This window comes from Orbicella franksi, chromosome 2 (genome assembly GCF_964199315.1).
Source record: "Orbicella franksi chromosome 2, jaOrbFran1.1, whole genome shotgun sequence".
Taxonomy (NCBI): Eukaryota; Metazoa; Cnidaria; class Anthozoa; order Scleractinia; family Merulinidae; genus Orbicella; species Orbicella franksi.
Window position 1 is genome coordinate 37,600,637 of NC_138146.1, and position 23,117 is coordinate 37,623,753.

Consider the following 23,117-nt stretch of genomic DNA (forward strand, 5'->3'; position numbering starts at 1 on the left):
GCTGGAACAAGCTACTTTTGTCTGCTCAGTGACCCGGCCCTTGAATGGCAGCGAGGCTGGAGGTGACCTAGTTTTGATACAGATCTCACTGCTTTTGTTGTATAAATCAAGTTGTTTTAATGCTGACTACTTTGCATTTAATGAGAAAAGCAGAGAGGTTTGTATCAAGGCAAGGTCACCTCCTTGCCTAGTTCCTAAGCCTGAATATTTCGTCAATTGTTTCGGGTCACATGGTCCGGCGCGAAACCGTTCGTTTCGGATACGTTACTGAAATCAGTTGACCGTGAAGACCTGAGAGAAAGCCGTACAGGGCAAGTCACCTTCAGCCTCGCTTGCATTCACAGGCCAGGTAACTGAGCACACAACTGCAAAATGGCCTACTCGGGGCCTACTCTACAAGGCCCAACGCTGCCTGGCCGACTGCAAAAGCGATAACCGTGCTGCCTGGAGAAATAAGTACCAGGTCAAGGACATGCATTTGAGTTTTGGACGAAACGAAACGAAACCATCATGGTTGAAGGATAGCACAGTGTACCGTAAAACAACAACAACAACAACAACAACAACAACAACAACAACAACAACCGCTATTCATTACCGGTGCACAGTGACTACGTTTATTCATTTACTCCCAAAAAGGCAACTTTAAAAACATTAACAAATTCAATTGAGTACAACCGTCCATATTTTTAGCACGCCTCCCAAGCCCTAAATAAACTATGTACATATCACAGTTTGTTACAAGTACAATAAATAGCATACAACAAAAACGTAAAATGGTAGACTTGGATAACTAAATACTTCCATAGTCATACTAACTAAATTTAAAAAAAATCGATTTGCTATAGCACCGATTATCATTATATAACCGTGGAAAAGCAGAAAACATTTGTTCTTTTATTTGAAGGGCTATATTAAGTTGGTTGTACTTATACAAGGAATTCTTCCTTCTAAATTGACGTTTGCGTGACAGCTCAGGCTCGTCACGCCAGCGCCTGACAGGAACAAATTGTAATCACAAAAATGAACTTTGCTTTAGCCTACAGCGACTACAGTGCAATAAAGGTATCGATATGGTTAAGCTTGTGAAAGGTCAGAATACACGTACATAAAAGGACTAAAGTTCCATACTTTGTTTTCACAGTAGCCTCTGATTACTAGTGCCTATGTGCCTTACGGTACTCCAACCATTGATTTTGGGGTTAAGCTTGTGAAAGGTCATGATACGTACATAAAAAGCCTAAAGTTTCGTACTTTGTTTTCACAGTAGCCTCCGATTAGTAGCGCCTGTGTGCCTTACGGTACTCCAAACATTGATTTTAGACCATACAGCTGATACTAAAAAGAGATTAAGCTTATTATTTGTATTATATTAAATACGTTGTGCAATCAGCGAATTACATGGATAAAAGAAGGGCTTCGGGCTTTGCTTTGTTCAATCTAGCCTTGAAGTAAACCAATATGTTTTTTTTCCCCTCAAATGCTTAAATTATCGTGTACCAAAGTACATGATCTACTTGGTATAACCAACTTTAAAGTCAAGATGTTCTTTTGAAACACTTTGTTTACGTTCTGTTCATACGTATCTCGTCACCTTGTACCGAGGAATGTTGAAAACATTTGCCCTGGTCACATTGTGCCGGCAATGCGACCCAAGAAACTTGAAAATTTCAACCCTTGTCACCAGTGATTAATCTGTAACTTCTCTCAATTATTTTTATACCAAATTCATCCGACAGCTTATAAGAATCAAGGCCTTGACCGTGTCAGGGGAATCATCTCGACCCAATACCAATCTTGCATGCAAAATATAAGAAAATGATATTGAACCGTTAGGATCAATCAAGGCCTTCCAGGGAGGGTTTTCTTGTGCACTAAATTATGTCCCCTCCACACGTACTTCAACTCTCGACTAAACAAAACAAAGTGAAGTAACTTATGGAAATCATCATTCTGCTAATATGGAAAAAAAAAGCAGGAGGTAAGCAGCTTGGCCAAACGGTTGTGGCGCTGGTTTTAGAACCTGGAGTTCTCGGGTTCAAGCCCGCCATCCTTCCGCTTACTCGATTTGTTCTTGGTAGTGACGAGTTGAAGTAACTGGCCATACCATGTACACAGCATGCAACTGGTTAGCCTCCTGTTAGTTAGGACTCTTAACTATATTGCGTTTTAAACAATAGCTTCGTATACACAGCACTAAAGCTACAAACTGTGTACAAACAGTCTTTTTCATCTTTTGAAACAATAAATGTACTCATTTTTCAAAGGATAGCGTCTTTCATAAAGTAACGACCCGTCATAAGCAATTGTTGTGATATTAAAAGCTGATTGCACCTAAAGAAACCAAAATAACCAAATAAACAACAACAACAACAACAACAACAAAAAACAACAAAAAAAAGATTATCATTAAAGGAGCTATGCCGCAAGACCTCAAATAATTTTTTTCCTGTTGTACAAAATTACTTTCAAATTGACACAAATCTCCAAATAACACCTTTTCAAAGTAGAAAAACACAAAAGAAAAGTATTAAACCGAAAATGAACAAGAATCGTTACAATTAACGAAATTAAGGCAAGTTGAAAAAGTTGGCCAATTTTTTCCGAGATTCGTTGTTCAAGACATAGCTCCTTTAAAACTATTCATTCTCAATACAATTCCGCCATGGTGGATGTGCAAATCAGGGCTATGCCTAGCTTATGCAACCTCCGGACCGAAGTCCTCGTACAAGGGATCATGCATTGATATGTCGTTGTAGTAAGCAGCTCGCAGGCGAGAGCGGTGATGATATTTCTTCCAGTACACTCCAGCAGCCAGCACGATCAGGATGGCAAACACAGAAGCTGCGCAGATACCAATGATGGCAGCAGTGGACAACTTCTTAGAGTCATCTGTGAGACAAAGAGGGAAAACAGAGTCTTTGGGCGCTTTCCATACAAGAAAAAATTCCGGTTTGAATTTCCAGAAATTCCAGCGACGAATGGAACAGCATGTTCCGGAATCTACGTAAAAGGGGACAACCTCGCGAGGTATACCGAAATTTTCGGAAATTTCTTACTGGGAACTACCGTTCCATTTGACTCCCGGAATTTCCGCAATTCTCGGTTGAATGGTTCGCTTTTCGGAAATTAAACAATTTCCGGATTTTCATAAAACTTTCCCAGGAAATTTCCGTACCATTCTTCCGGAGTTCCCCATTTCGAAATTTTCGGAATTTTTTGTTGAATGGAAAGTGCCCTTGGTTTCTTAAGCCACCAATTTGCCACGCCCCGTTTTTTTTCAGATTGAGTAACGTTATTCAGCCGACTCAGTTACTATCTCCGGTGAATAGAGAAAAGAGCCTTTGTCATACTATTTTCCGTTGTATTTTCTATCGTCATTTTCTTATCTCATCACTTGTGAATATTTTTATTTTATCATCTATAAATGTTGCTATTAAACTGTAAAAAATGAAGGGGTAACAGCAGTAATCCATCAATAACGACACGATCCCTTCAACAACTAGGGCTGAGAGATCAAGTCGCCAAAGGAAGGGTAGAAAACAACAACAACAAGCCAGCATAATGTACCTTTGGGATGTTTTCCTTTACGAGCACCAATGCTACCAGTAGGTGGGTAACCTGTTACAACAAAGAGAAAAAAAGAGAGCCTTGGTTAGCTATTGTTGTTATAGTGAAACTCCCGCGTAATTTAGACAACAGTGAACTGTCGCATCTTTCTGCAAGCTAGCAAATCAAACACCAAGTTGGGTCGGGAGGCATAGAAGTCCGAGGGCTGACGTGTACTGCACGTGCAGTTGCTGCAGAGTGCTCACACTGGTGGAGACATTTGAAAACTAATAGAAATATAACAATGATGACAAAAATAAAACCGAAATCATACAGGCAATCATGCAAACATTGTGGCATAGAGCAGTTTTCAATTGAGTGTATAAAATAATCAGGCAATATTACTTTGGTTCTGATTTTGGTTTTAGTACGGTTTGGGATTGGCTGAATAGTCGAATTGGTAATTTATTTCTTCCTACTGGGTTATGCTGGATATCCAGTGAGGACGGAAGTAAAACCTAGCAATTTAAATGTAATTCTTCACTGTTCCCTTCACTGGTAGCAAATCAGCCCTTATTGTAGTATGTTTTAAGTTAGCTGAGTGCTGACCAGTGACAAAGTCAATCATTTAATGGCTGCCACATATTGAAAATGCTTGTAAAAGGCTTTATACATTGAATGAGCAGATAATATGGCAGACTCTACTAAGGGTCTACATATACTCAAGATGTAAACAAAAATACGGTAACAAACCTGTAGAATGTCCTTCAGGCATGGGTTCTGCTGAGGAATAACATTAATAATTAAAGACACCTTGTCAACTCAAATGACCACGCATACATTAGTCTAATTGTGTGTTTTCAAGCATTTCGACCATTTTATGTAAATTAAGTTATCTAAACATCGATATTCTCCAGCGCCCTGAGATATTTACTTGTTTTTCTAAAACAGCTCATCAAACTGAGCTGACTTTGCTTTGCCTTGTAATTGGTAAATGTGTACCTATAACATAATGAACTAGTCTGGGCAGACTGTGTAGGGTTGATAAGTAACGTTCATGCACAAAGATAAATGAGTCTGTCCTTGGTCTAAGTGTTCCACAGCATTGGAGCGTATCTCTGTTTCTGTACCATGAAGTAGCTAGGAGTAGTTCTACTCCCCCCTGGATGGGATGCTAGTTCATTGCAGGGTTTCCCCAGCATTAAATTTGCCGCTACCATTTATACACCTGGGTGGAGAGAGGCACTGTGAGAGTAAAGCGTCTTGCCCAAGAACACATCGCAATGTCCCTGGCCGGGGCATGACACTGGATTGTTCAATCTAGAGTCTAGTGTCCTAACCATCAACACTGCCTCACCCAAGGCTCTTGTGATTTGTCATTGAGGTGACTAACAAAAATTTCTTCTGCCCACACAACTGAAATTAACTATTTAATTTGTAATTAATTTATAACAAGGTGAAATATGGTGAATACTAAATAAGATACTTGGGTCCACTGTTATGGTCTAAAATGACTAATGATAAAAAGTGCCCTCCTTAAACGATTCAAAGGGAATGATACATGTAAACTATAAAAAATCTCAGTGCTGGACGACAGCAGCTGTGCCTCTTGTCTTACCTACGTAACAGGCTATTACCGTATTTTCCCGTGTATAAGTCGACCTTTCAAGACCTAAAAATCAGTCCAAAAATTCGCCCTCGACTTATACATGGGTCAAAACTTGAGATCGAAGCGCCAGTCAAATAATTAGCATAATAATTGTCTTTCAATGTTAACAAACATGTGATAAGCGGCAGCACAGTTTACAACGTACGTTCGCTTAGCGATCTGTCTCTCCATATCAGAGCTTCAAGTTAAAATGCATCAACATTTATTCGTTAAATTTTAACCTGGATCTTGTAGACACTCACTGGCTCAATTTTGTCATAAAGAACCAATATTTTTCCTTTAAATAAAGCTGTAGTAAAGCCGCTTGGAGAAAATATCTTTCGCGCTTGGAACTTCTCTGCTTGGTAACCTGGCAGGATACGAGTGCGAGGACTTCTGTACCAGTACTTGACCGATTTCAAGGCTTGACTATCAAGTTCCCAACACACGCTTTGCACTTTGTTTATGGCGTCGTTCTGAAAGTCGTGAGCTTCTTTGGTGTTTTGCCTGTCTTATAAAGCCACTTTTAATCTCTTCGCACTTAAAAAGGCTTGTTTGAAATCCTTTCGTTTGATTTTTGTGAGCATTTTACAAAAATTATCATCGAAAAGTCTGCATGCACATGTGTTGCTAAACTGGGTAAAACGCTCGTATACGTGCCATAATAAGCTTTAAAACTGCGAATTTGAAACATGCTGTGATTTGTTTACATATCTGTGGTAGCTGAAAGATAATTTTAAGAAATACAAGATAAGTTTTCCAAGAAATTCTTACCTGGAAATTAAGAAAATCTAGTTTTTGGCCTCAAAAATTGGGGGTCGACTTATACACGGGATCGACTAATACACGGGTAAATACGGTACTTACTTGCAGAACATGTGTGGCTCTTTTAACAATAGTTTATTAAGTCAGTCCTTTTTCTTAGCTAAACAGTGTATCTGTCACAGTGTTTAACATCCAGTTCATAGGAATTAGGTTTTACATGCATTAATTTAATTCACTGAATTCATGAGCTGTTCGATTATGACTTATAGATTGGAGCTGACTGAGATGAAGATTATTCAATAAGAACAGTACTGTCATTGCATGATTACAAAAGAGCATAATTGCTTTGTAGGTGACACATAACCAGTCGACCTTTTTTCCTGATGAGATCTACATCATGAAAGGCCGCTTTGCAAAACAAATGACAATAATTGAAGAAGCTAGTCATAAAGGGGATAAGTGACGATTTTGGTTGCTTTTCTTTTTTCTTGCTCCAAATTAGCTGATTTTTTGCATGTGGTCTTCAATGTAATAGAAAAACGTGGTTCTGTATTTTTGTCGCTGGTTTTTGCTTTGTTTTCGAGTTAAAACGTAGGCAAAAAACTCGGCTTTTCCTAGCCATGTCTTTAGGAGTTTATTCGTTGAACAGCGAACAGGCAGACTGTTTATAGTGTATGAAGTCAAAACCGAATCCCACGGCATATAGAACGGAAATCTGGGAACGGATTGTTTACACCGGTTATTGTGACGTGAACACAACACGTAAATCGATCGAGCGTCAAACGAAATGCCATCAAACAAAAAAGAGATGTGCCGCATTAGAGCTCTGTCAACTAATATCTTAAGCATTGTTTTAAAGTACCTTGTATGCCTACCTGGTGGTTGAGAGGCATCATAAAGCCTCGATAAACCCGTAAGTCATCAGCACGTTTTAAAGAATCAAAATGTGTTCTGAAACTTCGAAGGCAGCTGATATACCGTAACCGTGTTATCGGCGTTCGAAGTCAGATCGAGCCAGGTAGCAAAGTCCAAGAGCAGTTCTTGCCCAAGAAAAATACCCTCTGGTGAGTTGTGGCCCATTTGCCAAGCGTTGCTAGCGTCAAAGTTTGGAAAGCGAGAACTGGTTTTAGAGTGATAAAATTTGTCTTGTATCGACCGCCATGTTTTCCCGCGCACGAGGTGTAAAGACCCTTCCCGGCATGCATTGCGATTGCGTTGTGCGGACGTTTCTCGAACTGGTAACTAGATTTAAACATAATAATGGCCAGCAAGTGGCGATGGATTGTAACAGATCTGTGATCCAGTTTGCGTTGATTTTATTTCAAATCGGCATGATTTGTAGTGTTTTGAGCTTCTGGGATCAGGGGACATGCAGATGTATGGAGACCCGTACGTTGCGCAGAAGGGTTAATCTGTTAATCTGTCAGCCCTATTTATAGAGCGTTTTCACGTGGAGTCATCAAATTCTTAAATCCAAAACTAAACAGCCACCAAAGTTGTTATCCTCATCAGGCACAAGAGGTACCAGCGCATTTTGAACTTGGAAGTTATGGCGGTGCGTGACATAAAGTTACGATCGCGTTTGTCGAAAACTATGTTTTATCTCGTGATTTTTTAGCCATTGAAGACGTTGCCGTATTTGGAAAAGTGCTTGTTGAAATGTTTATTTGTTTCATTTTATTTTTATTTACACCTTTTTTTGACCTGAAATCAACATTTTTGAGCTTATACGTTGCGTGAAATTACCATTTTCAGGAGCCCATCATGGGCTCCTACCATTTTGCTGTTTTCTAAGTGAAACCAACATCCTTGCCGTTACGCGTTAACGTCAAATCAACATTTTAACCTATTTAGACTTGAAATCAACATCATTGAGCTTATGCGCTGCGTAAAATTGACATTTTTCTGGTTTCTAAGTGAAACCAACATCCTTGCCGTCACGCGTCAACGTGAAATCAACATTTAAACCTTTTTTGACCTAAAATCAACATTTTTGAGCTTATACGTTGCGTGGAATTGACACTTTGCTGGTTTCTAAGAGAAATCAACCTCCTTGCCGTCACGTGTTAACGTCAAATCAACATTTTAACCTATTTAGACCTGATATCAACATCATTGAGCTTATGCGCTGCGTGAAATTGACATTTTGCTGGTTTCTAAGTGAAACCAACATCCTTGCCGTCACGCGTTAACGCGAAATCAACATTTTAAGCTATTTAGACCTGAAATCAACATCATTGAGCTTATGCGCTGCGTGAAATTGACATTTTTCTGGTTTCTAAGTGAAACCAACATCCTTGCCGTCACGCGTTAACGCGAAATCAACATTTTAAGCTATTTAGACCTGAAATCAACATCATTGAGCTTATGCGCTGCGTGAAATTGACATTTTTCTGGTTTCTAAGTGAAACAAACATCCTTACCGTCACGCGTTAACGCGAAATCAACATTTTAAGCTATTTAGACCTGAAATCAACATCATTGAGCTTATGCGCTGCGTGAAATTGACATTTTTTTGGTTTCTAAGTGAAACCAACATCCTTGCCGTCACGCGTTAACGTGAAATCAACATTTTAAGCTATTTAGACCTGAAATCAACATCACTGAGCTTATGCGCTGCGTGAAATTGACATTTTGCTGGTTTCTAAGTGAAACCAACATCCTTGCCGTCACGCGTTAACGTGAAATCAACATTTAAACCTTTTTTGACCTAAAATCAACATTTTTGAGCTTATACGTTGCGTGGAATTGACATTTTTCTGGTTTCTAAGAGAAATCAACCTCCTTGCCGTCACGCGTTAACGTGAAATCAACATTTTAACCCGTATTTAGACCTGAAATCAACATCATTAAGCTTATGCGTTGCGTGAAATTGACATTTTGCTGGTTTCTAAGTGAAACCAACATCCTTGCCGTCACGCGTTAACGTGAAATCAACATTTAAACCTTTTTTGACCTAAAATCAACATTTTTGAGCTTATACGTTGCGTGGAATTGACATTTTTCTGGTTTCTAAGAGAAATCAACCTCCTTGCCGTCACGCGTTAACGTGAAATCAACATTTTAACCCGTATTTAGACCTGAAATCAACATCATTAAGCCTATGCGTTGCGTGAAATTGACATTTTGTTAGTTTCTAAGTGAAATCAACCTCCTTGTCGTCACGCGTTAACGTGAAATCAACATTTTAACCCGTATTTAGACCTGAAATCAACATCATTAAGCTTATGCGTTGCGTGAAATTGACATTTTGCTGGTTTCTAAGTGAAACCAACATCCTTGCCGTCACGCGTTAACGTGAAATCAACATTTAAACCTTTTTTGACCTAAAATCAACATTTTTGAGCTTATACGTTGCGTGGAATTGACATTTTTCTGGTTTCTAAGAGAAATCAACCTCCTTGCCGTCACGCGTTAACGTGAAATCAACATTTTAACCCGTATTTAGACCTGAAATCAACATCATTAAGCCTATGCGTTGCGTGAAATTGACATTTTGTTAGTTTCTAAGTGAAATCAACCTCCTTGTCGTCACGCGTTAACGTGAAATCAACATTTAAACCTTTTTTGACCTAAAATTAACATTTTTGAGTTTATACGTTGCGTGAAATTGACATTTTGCTGCTTTCTAAGTGAGATTAAAGTCCCCGCGGTCGCGGCGGGCCGATCCTTTGTTATGATAAACCGAGGCGAGACTTCGACTTATAACAAAGGCTTGGCTTGGTTATTATAACAAAGGATCGGCTCTGTTTATCATAACAAAGGCCCGGCTTCGTTTATTTGCAGCTTCGGCGGGAAAAGGGCGTTAGGTATTTTAATCAAAAGTGAACTTTGTCGAAAACGCTCCAAATTTCGCATAGAGTTTTGTTGAGGTATGTTTAGCAATGTCCCGTAGTTTTTCCGCTAAACTTTGCTTCGTTTTCAGGATATTGCGTATGCAAAAAACCACTCGGTTTTCCTAGCGGCGTCTTTATAAAGCGAAGCAAAAACCAGCGGCAAAAATACAGGAACACGTTTTCCTATTACATTGAAGACCACATGCAAAAATTCAGCTAATTTGGAGCAAGAAAAAAGAAAAGCAACCAAAATCGTCACTTATCCCCTTTTATGACTAGCTTCTTCAATTTATTATTACTGTACTTCAGTATGATGAACTGCGACCCTTTTTACAGCATAAACATAGTCATTGCTACTGCTTGTCAGTACGTTAGATGTGAAATAACAAGACTGGTTTGGTTAAAGATAAAAGTGATGATAGAGAAGATGATAGATGACAGAAATAAAGAACTTAAGAAACCAACCTGTTGAACTGGTTCCCAAAGAGGTCTGGGTTGTGGAATGGCCTATATAACATCAAACAGGCCTTGTCAACTCACTTGACTAAGCTTATCTTATGTAACTCTAAGACTTTGAATAAATTTTTTTTAATTATTTGGTCTTTGCAGTTCAGTTGATTAGTGACTTTTAGTCAGGTCAAATTATTCTGAGAACTAATGTGTTAGCCGGTTTTTGTGACACTTTTACGAGGACAAAACAGATCACAATACAGGTTACAATTTTATATTTAGTCATGTTATGAAAGTCCTAATTGCTTTATAGCTATTGTGTAACACACTATTTACCACCATTTTATTTTAAACAAGGAAAAAAAACACAGACAAGAGAAACAGAACCACACACAAATGCAATGGCTAGATCCTTCAACAGAGTTTTTTTGGGGTGATCTTGGTACTAGGTAAATGTGCTGTGAAGGTGGAACAGTTCATTGACGTGAATACTTTTCAGCTGCCTGAAAGAAGTGACCCACTATATGTAGTGGTCATAGCAAATGGCTGTCAAAACTGAAAGCAATGACTCCGACTTGTTAATATTGAGATAACAGTTGAAAAACTAAGTGCAAACAAAGACAAGTAGAACAAACTGGTCATTTTTCACACACACAATAAGTGATTTCATGATATTTAGACCTTTGCAGAAATTAATATGACTACCAGAAAAAAATAACTATTGAAAGTTCAACAGACTGAAACCAACCTGAAGGAGTACTTCTGAAAGTGTGTCTGGTAGAATGATCTATGGGAGGGCCTGCATAACATCGAAGAGATATTGTTTATTAAAAAAGCCTGACTCGTGTGAATCCATAGGAGAAGAAAAATTTCTTACAGATAAAATCACTGACATATTTACCATTAGCTGCATCTAAGCATGAACACGTCTTGGAGAAAATTATCTTACTGAGTATCAATGATTAGTCATCAACCATTTGAAACTTGGCAGACTGTAGCATGAAGTTTCATGCCCAAAGAAGAGTACACTTGGTATCCTTTAATTGAGTTGTCAGAATATTTTCAATAAAATATGTAGATTTATCCAAGCCTAAAAGCAGAGCTCCTGATTACTATAAGTTAACCTGGATTGAGCCCATGATCCAATCGAAAACCTGTAGGTGACACATAACCAGTCGACCTTTTGCCTGATGAGATCTACATCATGAAAGGCTGCATTGCAAAGCAAGTGACATTACTTTATTATTACTGTTCTTCAATATGATGAACAACTGCAACCCTTTTTACTACATAAACAATGTCATTGCTACTGCTTGTCAGTGCGTTAGATTTGAGATAACAAGACTGGTTTGGTTATATGAGAAAAGTGATGATAGAGAAGATGAAAGATGGCAGAAATAAAGAACTTAAGAAACCAACCTGTTGAACTGGTTCCCAAAGAGGTCTGGGTTGTGGAATGGCCTATATAACATCAAACAGGCCTTGTCAACTCACTTGACTAAGCTTATCTTATGTAACTCTAAGACTTTGAATAAATTTTTTTTAATTATTTGGTCTTTGCAGTTCAGTTGATTAGTGACTTTTAGTCAGGTCAAATTATTCTGAGAACTAATGTGTTAGCCGGTTTTTGTGACACTTTTACGAGGACAAAACAGATCACAATACAGGTTACAATTTTATATTTAGTCATTTTACGAAAGTCCTAATTGCTTTATAGCTATTGTGTAACACACTATTTACCACCATTTTATTTTAAACAAGGAAAAAAAACACAGACAAGAGAAACAGAACCACACACAAATGCAATGGCTAGATCCTTCAACAGAGTTTTTTTGGGGTGATCTTGGTACTAGGTAAATGTGCTGTGAAGGTGGAACAGTTCATTGACGTGAATACTTTTCAGCTGCCTGAAAGAAGTGACCCACTATATGTAGTGGTCATAGCAAATGGCTGTCAAAACTGAAAGCAATGACTCCGACTTGTTAATATTGAGATAACAGTTGAAAAACTAAGTGCAAACAAAGACAAGTAGAACAAACTGGTCATTTTTCACACACACAATAAGTGATTTCATGATATTTAGACCTTTGCAGAAATTAATATGACTACCAGAAAAAAATAACTATTGAAAGTTCAACAGACTGAAACCAACCTGAAGGAGTACTTCTGAAAGTGTGTCTGGTAGAATGATCTATGGGAGGGCCTGCATAACATCGAAGAGATATTGTTTATTAAAAAAGCCTGACTCGTGTGAATCCATAGGAGAAGAAAAATTTCTTACAGATAAAATCACTGACATATTTACCATTAGCTGCATCTAAGCATGAACACGTCTTGGAGAAAATTATCTTACTGAGTATCAATGATTAGTCATCAACCATTTGAAACTTGGCAGACTGTAGCATGAAGTTTCATGCCCAAAGAAGAGTACACTTGGTATCCTTTAATTGAGTTGTCAGAATATTTTCAATAAAATATGTAGATTTATCCAAGCCTAAAAGCAGAGCTCCTGATTACTATAAGTTAACCTGGATTGAGCCCATGATCCAATCGAAAACCTGTAGGTGACACATAACCAGTCGACCTTTTGCCTGATGAGATCTACATCATGAAAGGCTGCATTGCAAAGCAAGTGACATTACTTTATTATTACTGTTCTTCAATATGATGAACAACTGCAACCCTTTTTACTACATAAACAATGTCATTGCTACTGCTTGTCAGTACGTTAGATGTGAAATAACAAGACTGGTTTGGTTAAAGATAAAAGTGATGATAGAGAAGATGAAAGATGGCAGAAATAAAGAACTTAAGAAACCAACCTGTTGAACTGGTTCCCAAAGAGGTCTGGGTTGTGGAATGGCCTATATAACATCAAACAGGCCTTGTCAACTCACTTGACTAAGCTTATCTTATGTAACTCTAAGACTTTGAATATTTTTTTTTAATCATTTGTTCTTTGCAGTTCATTTAATTAGTGACTTTTAGTCAGGTCTAATTATTCTGAGAACTAATGTGTTAGCCAGTGTTTGTGACACTTTAATGAGGACAAAACAGATCACAATACAGGTTACAATTTTATATTTAGTTATGTTACAAGAGTGCCAATTGTTTTATAGCTACTGTGTAATACACTATTTACCACCATTTTATTCTAAACAAGGGGAAAAAACAGAAAAGAGAAACAGAAACACACACAAATGCCATGGCTAGATCCTTCTTCAACAGAGTTTTTTGGGGGTGATCTTGGTACTAAGTAAATGTGCTGTGAAGGTGGAACAGTTAATTGACTTGTGTACTTTTCAGCTAACTGAAAGAAGTGACCCACTATATGTAGTGGTCATAGCAAATGGCTGTCAAAACTGAAAGAAATGACTCTGACTTGTTAATATTGAGATAACAGTTGAAAAACTAAGTGCAAACAAGACAAGTAGAACAAACTGGTCATTTTTCCTCCTCACATCATCTTCTTCTTCAATGTAATGGACAAAAGACAAATGAAGAACTTGAATTCATGCCAAAGTTGTTAGTGGGGGGAGGGGGAGGAATCTGGGAGAAAATTGGGTGGCAGTGGTACAAGTGGAGGGAGTGGAAAGGGCAGGAATTGGGATTTCTAAGAGGGCAGGAAGCGAGAGAAATGCAAAATGCTTACTTTTGTTCAAAAACAGGCTTAAGGTAATTCCTCTGAAATAAAAGTGACAATAGATTTTTGTTCAAACTTTGTCCACTGAATATTTGTCATATGATAACTTCAATTTTGAAATAAAAAAGGGGGGTGCCAATGCTCATTAAGGAGCAGTGAGGCATTGAAAATGTCCCATTTTGGCATTATTTAATGCTTATTATAAGAACACATTCCCAGTAATTGTTACATCTTTGTAAGCCTGGACTCAAAAGAACACGCATTAAACTACAGTCAATACATTGTGTTGGACACTAATAAACGTTCAAGTTTGATTCAGACAGAAAGCTAAATCCTTGATTAAAAATTTGAACCAAATTTCTTGACGTGGTCACCGACTGCAAAATAGAAAAGACCACAGTGTATCTGCTATTTTTCTTATTTATTAAATTTTTAGCAATAGAAATTACATCAGTCTTTTCTCACGCAAAGCTTATGATTAGTTGATTACAACGACTGGAAAAAAATTGGGGTGCCCATGCTCGTTGGTGAGCTAGAGCCATTTTTCAACTGACAGAGCTCAATATCAAGGCAAATCCATCATGTTTCCAATATGCGCGTGCACAAGCGCGCGCTAATGACGCCATAAATTATGCGCATTAAGGATGCGCAATGCAAATGTGAGGAATGACGTTAATTAATTCCTGTGAAATTCCAAACCCTTTTACGATGGCGATATCATGGGTCATATGTCACAGGTCATGAAATGTACCAAGCTTAACTGCTTTAGTCATTAAAACATGAATAGGTTGACAGTACTTAGCTTTATAGAGTAATCCTTATTAATATAACATCAAACAAGGCTGAGTGGGGGCATTTTACTAACAAAAAGAGTTTTTCCTGACACTTTTTATAATAAGTACCCCAAATTTATCGGCTGAGAATGTCTGAATGCCTTCTCATGGTACAGTATTAAACATGCTGTTTTTAACTATTGCTGTAGTTGTTATGGTGGAAGTCTTCATTGAGTCAACCAGTTTTCAACTAACTAAACAACATTAGCGTCTTGAATAACACACTAAAAGGTTTGCAAACACACCTGTAGGCTTGTATGTACATGGTTTGTAATGAGTGGCACTTGCATTGAGTCCTAAATGCAAGAAAAAATGCATCTGTCAACACAATGAACAACTATCAAGTTCCAATGTTCAGGGCTGGAACTCCAAGTTTTAATTTTATACAGGTTCCAATAACATTGTTTCATCCCAGTACAGTATTGAATCAATTAGTAACTAAGGACAGACATAATTTGATTTGTTTTATGTCTATATTTAAAGAAGTATTGTAGTTAATTAATGATACAAACTTTTGCTCTTATTCCGACTGATGATCTTATTGCACTCAACCTGCACCTCCAACTGAGCAAGCTCAGAGAAACACCACAAGCTGCTGAACAGTCCAGAGAGGTCAACAGTGCCTCTCCTATGTTACATTGTATTGGAACCATTTAAGAATTTAATATGCTATTAAACTGCAACAGATTTTGCTGCGCTGTGAAATACACACCTTTTTGCTTTACACATCCCCAAAATGATTAACATAAATTAAAGATGATATATACAAGGCAACATAAAGATATGAATTTAAGCAGGAGAAAATAAAATTCATATCTTCAAGCAATTAACTGACTGTTTGCACAAACAACTGTGAAAAAGCAGGAAATGACATCATCAATACCCTCACTACTGAGGATATGAAAAGACAAGTACACGAAAAGTACACAACTTGAATCTAGCTTCGTATGCATTTTACAAGAGGTGTATTTTTCCGTAAATCGCTCCTGTCTACATAATAAAAAGACATTGATAGCATTTCATATTGATTAACAGTACCTGGGCAGTTCTGCATTCTCACACAGAATTTCTGGTCCAACAGTGTGTATATAGTCTTACATGGAAATGGGCTAACACACAATTCTAGTTTCACCTGTTGAAAATACAATCATGTAGTTTACAAAACAAAATCATTCAAGGAGGCTGGCGACAGTTTCCAGCACCATTCTAACAGCTATACTTTGAAGGATAAATACCACTACTGTTTAACAAGTAAATTATGCTACAATAATAGTATCACACAAATGTCCAGTCATTGGTAAACAAGTTGTGATGACAAGCTCAGTGACCTCTATTTTTATTTTTGAATTGTAATAAGCATGATAAGATGCAACTTTTTACAAAATTCAAAAAAATTCTGTAGAGTAGGTACAGAGCCACCCTAAATTTTGAGTTGCATCTTACATATATCATGATGCTCATTACAATTCAAAAATAATAGATGGGGGTCATCGAGCTCATTTATGAGTTGCAAGCACGTAAAGCCAAAATTAAGAGTGATTTAAACCTGTAGGTTGTATTTTTGCTATGGCAACCTATTGTGCCATGAAATTGACACCAACATGTTCACCAATAATAATTGTTTGATACCATGATTGTAGTATCAACTGATGTACATGTAGATTGGTTATAATGAGCCATCATGTCTTGGAAAGTGTTGGAAACTGGTTTGAGCCACCTTAACTAACAATAATTAAGGGTAATTATAATGACTTTTCAACTGACTGACAACTTTTCAACTGACTACCAACAATTTGCTGCCTGTTGGCCGACACTTTAATCTGAAAAATCAAGACTGTTGGCTTACTGTTGAGCATGTGTTGATTGACCGCTGGCCAACAAACAGCCAACAGACGGCCAACAGTCTGTCAAAAGATAGCCAAAAAAGGGCAACAGTCAGATGACAGATAAACGACTGTATGTTTTGAGGGCTGTTCGTCACTTTTACCGTAATAAGTACAGCACCTTAGCAGACATTTGTGAAAACTCAAAATGATGTTTAGTAATAGCTTTAAATAAGAAGATTATAATCTAAACCCCTTTGTTCAATTACATTAACACTCTTGGGAACTTGTTTGGCGTGAATCTTAAAGATCCTTCTTCCACAGGGATAAACTAGCAAGCAACAATAGAGGTCTATTTTCTTGTTCTTAACACTACACTAGCCCAACTGCATTAATTACAAAGTCTACTATTCAAGCATAATCCTCTGGTTACGATGCATGGTGTATCCTGTAGCCACCTTAAACATGAAGTTCAGTTAAAAAAAGGAATAGCACCTCCCCATTTCACACCCTCAGGCGTGAAATGTAAATTTGTACTTTTGGCATGCTGTGGAGTCAAGCAGCCTTCAATCTAAAGCATGCCTGAAAATCTCTTGAAACCAATGATATCAGTGATAATGTGACATAACTTGCTAATGAATAGTCTTGGCAAAAGTAAAATTCATTATTCTAATCAGCTACCGTCAGAAAAAATGGATGTTTGTCTCCTGTTTGCACTTTGATAATTGAGTGACAACTGAGGGTGAGAATGGTTAGGCCAAGCCCCTTGTATAAGGGGAACTTCTCGTTTGAATGTTATTATTTATGATAATTATCATATTAAAGCCAATAAACAATTTACATTCAACAGTGACAAAGGTAAAACTTACCGTCGTTGTTACCATGTTCCCTTTTCGTGACAATTCTGTCACATGTATCCGAAAGTTTTGGAAAAGCTCCTTGTCATCACCCTTTTGCAGAGTAATATTTTTGGATATACCTTTCCCTGGGGCATTTAAATAAACATGATAGTTGACTGGATCAGTACAGTGATGTAGATCAATTTCAAGGTAGCCACCACCAGACCATGTGCATTTCACTCCTGAGGTATTGGAAGGAAAATGAAAGCAAAAAAAAAATCACTCAACACTATAATCAAACTGACCATGACAAGTATTTTCAAGAGTACTGAGAACATGAAGTTGAAAATCACTGGAATCTGATTTAATTCCTTGCCCCAATGTTTTCTTTTTTCATCAGAAAAAAAGCAAACAGAAAATTAAACTGCCCTTTTTCCTGTCAAACTTACAAAACCCTGAACATCTAAAATATGTCTGGAATGTTTAACTAATCACAAGTGAGATCTCCAGACCACAGAAACCATGGAAACTGGGTGGGTTCCATCAGTCATGGAACTATGAATTTTAGTTTTTGGTTTTCGCTTTGTCCCAATTGAAATACACTTGGAACCGTCTTTACATCACCGAAAGTCTAAATATATAATTGCTATTCTTTCGTATCAAGAACCACATCCAGTACTTAGTTTGAGGGATTTTAGAAAAAAAAAAGAATTGACAAGCCGATGGTTACTAAAGCGAAGCAACAGTTGATTTGACATGGCTAATTAAACAGTGATTAAAAATTCAAAATTTTGGTATCATCTTTGGTTAAACTAGCAACTTGATTTATTTTAGCAAACAATTACAATCCCTTGGGCCCAGTGATTCGGTGACTTGGTGATCTAAAGACCCTGGAAAGACTGATGGCGATCACTTCAAATGTTTGCTAAAGTTGGAATAAGTTGTGGCTTACAGTAAACACCTCAATTTTTTGCTGTTCCTTCTCAAATAAATCTGCACTTGACTTACATATCATATTACTTCCATTTTCAACATCCAATGGCCTTTCTTACTGAAAGCACTCATATGGATTGTTTGCGCTTGAGTGATTCAATTATTGGCAGTCCCTGTCTGTTGTACAGTCACATTGACCCAGCTCATTGCATTGTTTGTGAAAATAGTTTTATCATGTTATATAATTAAAGATATCCCAAACTCTCTTCGCTACTATTTAAATAGGATGTAACAACAATTATCTAAATTCCTGTATAACAAAAAGAGAGGATTTATTTTGAAACAAAACAAATTTGTTCTGTGACCGATGGAAACTCATCTGTTTTCTGTGATTGAAGATCTTGCTTGTGACTTTTGGTTACATATTATAACATAACAAACATGCGAGAAACATTTTATAGGTGTTCGCAGTTTTGTAAGTTTGACTGTAACAACATTCACTGAAAGCTCCATTTATATCACCTGTGCAGTGTGGATTTGGATAGCAGCTGCTACGTTTTTTGAGTAACGTGTGGATGCCAGCTTGCAAATGTGTGGTGGCTCTTTTCATCCCACCACATTCTGGATTAACAGTGGGTGTTGTTGGATGCGCCTCCAAAAAACTAAGAAGACCTACAAACAACAATCAGATAAAACATACATGTACTCAAAATTTCAACAACATTATATTATCTGATTTTAAAAGAGAATAAGTCTAGCGATAGTGTTATGTTTGGGGAAATAAGTCCTAGGACTAGGACCCGGAAATGTTCAAAATACCTTCGCAAATCTTCTGAAGTATTCATGGACTTGTAATTTTCGGTTTTATCACATATCTGTTTCCTACCAACTTGACTAACCATATAATACTAATTAAGATTGAAAGATTGATTGATTGATTAGCACCTTTGAATATCCTAGCACTCCCAGTCAGTAAAAATCGCAAGCCAGTAACTTGGACAAATTTGCCAGGTATACTACATGTATTTTGCTTGTTAATTTGCATATTTCCTCTGCTACAGGCATTTCATCTCAAATTGCCCATTGTTCTGATTATAAGTCCTCTTACACATACAAATATACTTGATATTTTGTTTGCTTTTAGTATCTGAATCACATCATAGCATTTATTTCAGTTTTTATGATACCAGAATACAATTTTATAAGTAATTGTATTTTCCACCTTAATGTTAGGTAAAGATAAAGTCTGCATACAAGCCAGGTGGCCCATCAGGCTGGAGCTTATCCCAGTTTCTGCAGCAGGAAGTGAATAGGAGTATTTCTACTCCTCCCTGAATGGGATGGTAGCCCATCACAGGGCTACCCCCAGCATGAAATTCATTGGTTACCCATTTGCACAACTGATAGGAGAGAGGCACTGCGATAGTAAAGTGTCTTGCCCAAGAACACAATACAATGTCCCCAGCCAGGGCTCGAACCTGAACCAATTGATCTGGAGTCAAGTGCACAAACCACGAGGCCACCGCACCTCCAAACACTTTAGTGGAAGTTTGATTTAATTATTAGACTCAAACAAGTGCTAGTAAAAACCACTCTGTGACAGTCATACACAATAACATCTTCTTCAGAAGGGGATCAAAGGGGATACACCTGTAGTCAACGCACATCACCCATGAATGCTTGAGGAAGATTAAAAGATCACGGTTATTTTTTGATCCAGTTCATATTTGTAATAAATATTAAAAAATGTTTGTGAAGAGGGATGAGAACTGACAAAATTTTTACATTTTGATTTTCCTGTATCATTACAAGATAAACATTGTGAAGGTGGATTAATCAACATGACACGAGCGTGGGACAAAGAAAAATTCTGAGTCCCCTACAGGAATTGAACCCATGACCTCCCGAACACTGGGCGGGTGCTCTATCCACTGAGCTACGAGAACTCATGGAGAGCAAGGTCATTTAACTGAGTTCATATGTGACAGGTGTCCTGCATACTGCTAGGATCAACACTATCGAAGTCATCGTGAGTAGTGATAAGTTAATAAAAATGGTGAATTTTAAGCTCGGTAATGAAATGTGAAGGTGAATTAATCAACATGACACGAGCGCGGGACAAAAAAAAATTCTGAGTCCGCGACAGGAATTGAACCCATGACGTCCCGAACACCGGGTGGTTGTTCTATCCACTGAGCTATGATAGAGCGCCCGCCCAGTGTTCAGGAGGTTGTGGGTTCGATTCCTATCAGGAACTCAGAATTTTTCTTTGTCCCACGCTCGTGTCATGTTGATTAATTCACCTTAACATTTCATTACCTTGCTCTCCATGAGTTCTCGTAGCTCAGTGGATAGAGCGCCCGCCCGGTGTTCGGGAGGTCATGGGTTCGATTCCTGTTGGGGACTCAGAATTTCTCTTTGTCCCACGCTCGTGTCATGTTGATTAATTCACCTTCACATTTCATTACCACGCGTAAAATTCACCATCTTTATTAACTTATCAAGATAAACATTATACTGCAGTATCGACTTTGTGAATTTTTTTTTCAACCCACTTAGAGGCACAGAAGATCTGAGATCTGTTGTTTTCCATACCTTTCTGGCGACAAATATTCACTTGTCACACAAGCCATCTACAGTTTATTTTTTTACCACATTCAACACTCAAAAATTCAAGGTTTGAAGAATAATTTAAAAAATGAAGTAATGAAACCAAATGATGAACCGCTTGTTGAGACCTGTTCATGTACAAAGTGCATTCACTGTTTAAAATACAGGTGAAATAAGCAGTCTAGTAGACATAAAATTTTACAATCATAGCCACTTGTAACAGAAATGAAGCATGAAAGTGAGGAATAATCATCGCAGTAAATAATCCAAATTAAGCAATTGGAAAGAAGAAACCTGAAAAAAAATATCAGGGCTTCAACGGGATTCATCATTCCTGTTGAAGCCTTGATTTTTTTCAGGCTTCTTCTTTTCAGTTGCTTAAATTGGATAATTTACTGCAATGATCATTCTTCACTTTCATCTATAACCGCAGTTCAAATATGAATTATTTCATATATACTTTACAGAAATGAAGCGTACAATGTAACTTTTGACAATCAGAATTTCATACATTCAAGAAAGCCAAAGTCTGCAAAAGAATTCAGTGAAGAATATCCAGATTTCTTTATTTACTTGATGATGAAAGCCATGTGACAGGCTTATGACATGGGTATAGGATTAAGATGGGTATCAAACAAGGTATATGTCTGATAATTTCTTCCTATTCTGCTCCAATAATCCAGAGATATCTTCTTCTGCTGGTATAAATGAAGGTTGCTGGAATTGAAAACAACCAAAAATGGCCTACAGTGTAGTCTGGAAACTCAAACTCGAACCTACTCCTCTTCAAGTGAGAACCTGAAGACATTTAAAGGGCTACATCAAGTAAACATATCTTGAAAAGTTAAGCCCAAATTTTTCAAGTTCATTGTTTGTAATCCATGCCAATCTTCTACATCCTCAACCATCCTTGCTCCTTTATGATATTTTGTAATCTTTTCGATGTTTTTCTATCTTACTGAATTGTTATCTACAGGTTTCCTTTAATTTAAAGGTTATTTTTTGTACATGGCCAAAATAACTCAAAATAGCATGACTGAGCTCCTTTAAGACTATTTCAATACATCACAACCATGAGCTGTTAAGATAAACATGATACTGTGGGTCCAACTCATTTTGTACAAAAGGGTTGTTCTTACTGCTTTCCCACAAAATAAGAATCATACTTGCTATAATTATTTATTCAGTCATGTTCTATATTGTTTATAGTGTCACTTTATAATTAATCAAAGATCAATACAATAACATAAAATTCATAAATTCATAAACTACATTTGAAATGAGATGACGTCCTGGTGCAACCTTATGTACACTGTAAATGTTGTTTTGAAAGCTGCACAAAGTGATAAATAATTCAATCCTTTCCTTCCTTGAAACACTAACTGAAGGCTAGGACATTTTGAGAAAAGAAAAGCCACAAAATTGGAAACACGTTCACTATTTCAATGGCAATACCGCGTATAAGCAAGAAACTAGCAAGAAACTAGCATGAAATAAGGCAAGCAAAACAGAAATCGACAGCATTTGGCGGTGTTCTGAAACAGTAACTAAACTAAACACTATATCCTGTTCGCATTTCACTGGAAAATTTCACTGGAAACTTAAGATCGTGAGACATATATTTTCAATCGAAGTGTCACGAAAGCAATATTATCTCGCAACAAAAGCCGAAAATAATAGCAACGAGAAAGCAATCAGTTAAATAAGTATTGCCCCCACATATAGCAGCTAATTGCAAAATTCTGCGTTCGAAAAAAACACAGAAATATTTGCCTTCCGCATGACTGACTGTTTGCCGGTGACTTCGGTTAACGATAGTGAGAGATCTGCAACGATCTAAGGCCTAGAAAACTTAATAATTGAACAAAAACCCTCAAAGATGTTACATAACACTACTTTTGATGTAAAAACGGTACACGGATCAAATTCCCTTTAAATATCAACTGTGATCGTGCACTACGCAGCTAAATTGGAAGCGAAACAGGAACAAGTCCAATTCGATTGATACTGTGACAAAAATACAAGAAGGCTATGGCAAATAAACATGCAGTACACTTACAAGACAGTCCAAAGACCTCGATCCACATCCTGAGATCCGTGAGAAAAGTTTAATGACGAAGCAAAAAATATATAACGAACAAACAAATGCCCGCTACCGCTCGCCAACAATATACTGTAATTTGTTTTC

General features: G+C 37.4%; 1 protein-coding gene across 3 annotated transcripts; it reads right to left on the reverse strand.

Moving 5' to 3' along the window:
• Positions 1 to 588: 588 nt before the first annotated feature.
• LOC145479706 (uncharacterized) lies at positions 589 to 23,117 on the reverse strand. 3 transcript variants are annotated; one of them, XM_081458142.1, is made up of 10 exons: positions 22,989 to 23,117; positions 18,842 to 18,991; positions 17,417 to 17,628; positions 15,763 to 15,856; positions 14,970 to 15,020; positions 12,401 to 12,451; positions 10,997 to 11,047; positions 4,303 to 4,332; positions 3,571 to 3,621; positions 589 to 2,892 (listed from the first exon to the last, which is right to left on the reverse strand). In XM_081458142.1, the coding sequence occupies exons 1-10, from the start codon at positions 23,014 to 23,016 to the stop codon at positions 2,699 to 2,701; spliced, it is 912 nt and encodes a 303-aa protein (XP_081314268.1). In that variant the 5' UTR covers positions 23,017 to 23,117; the 3' UTR covers positions 589 to 2,698. The 3 variants fall into 3 exon arrangements, with proteins under 3 accessions (XP_081314268.1, XP_081314270.1, XP_081314269.1); XM_081458144.1 differs by lacking the exons at positions 12,401 to 12,451; positions 22,989 to 23,117 and having other exon boundaries at positions 4,303 to 4,329; positions 18,842 to 18,960; XM_081458143.1 differs by lacking the exons at positions 12,401 to 12,451; positions 22,989 to 23,117 and having other exon boundaries at positions 18,842 to 18,960.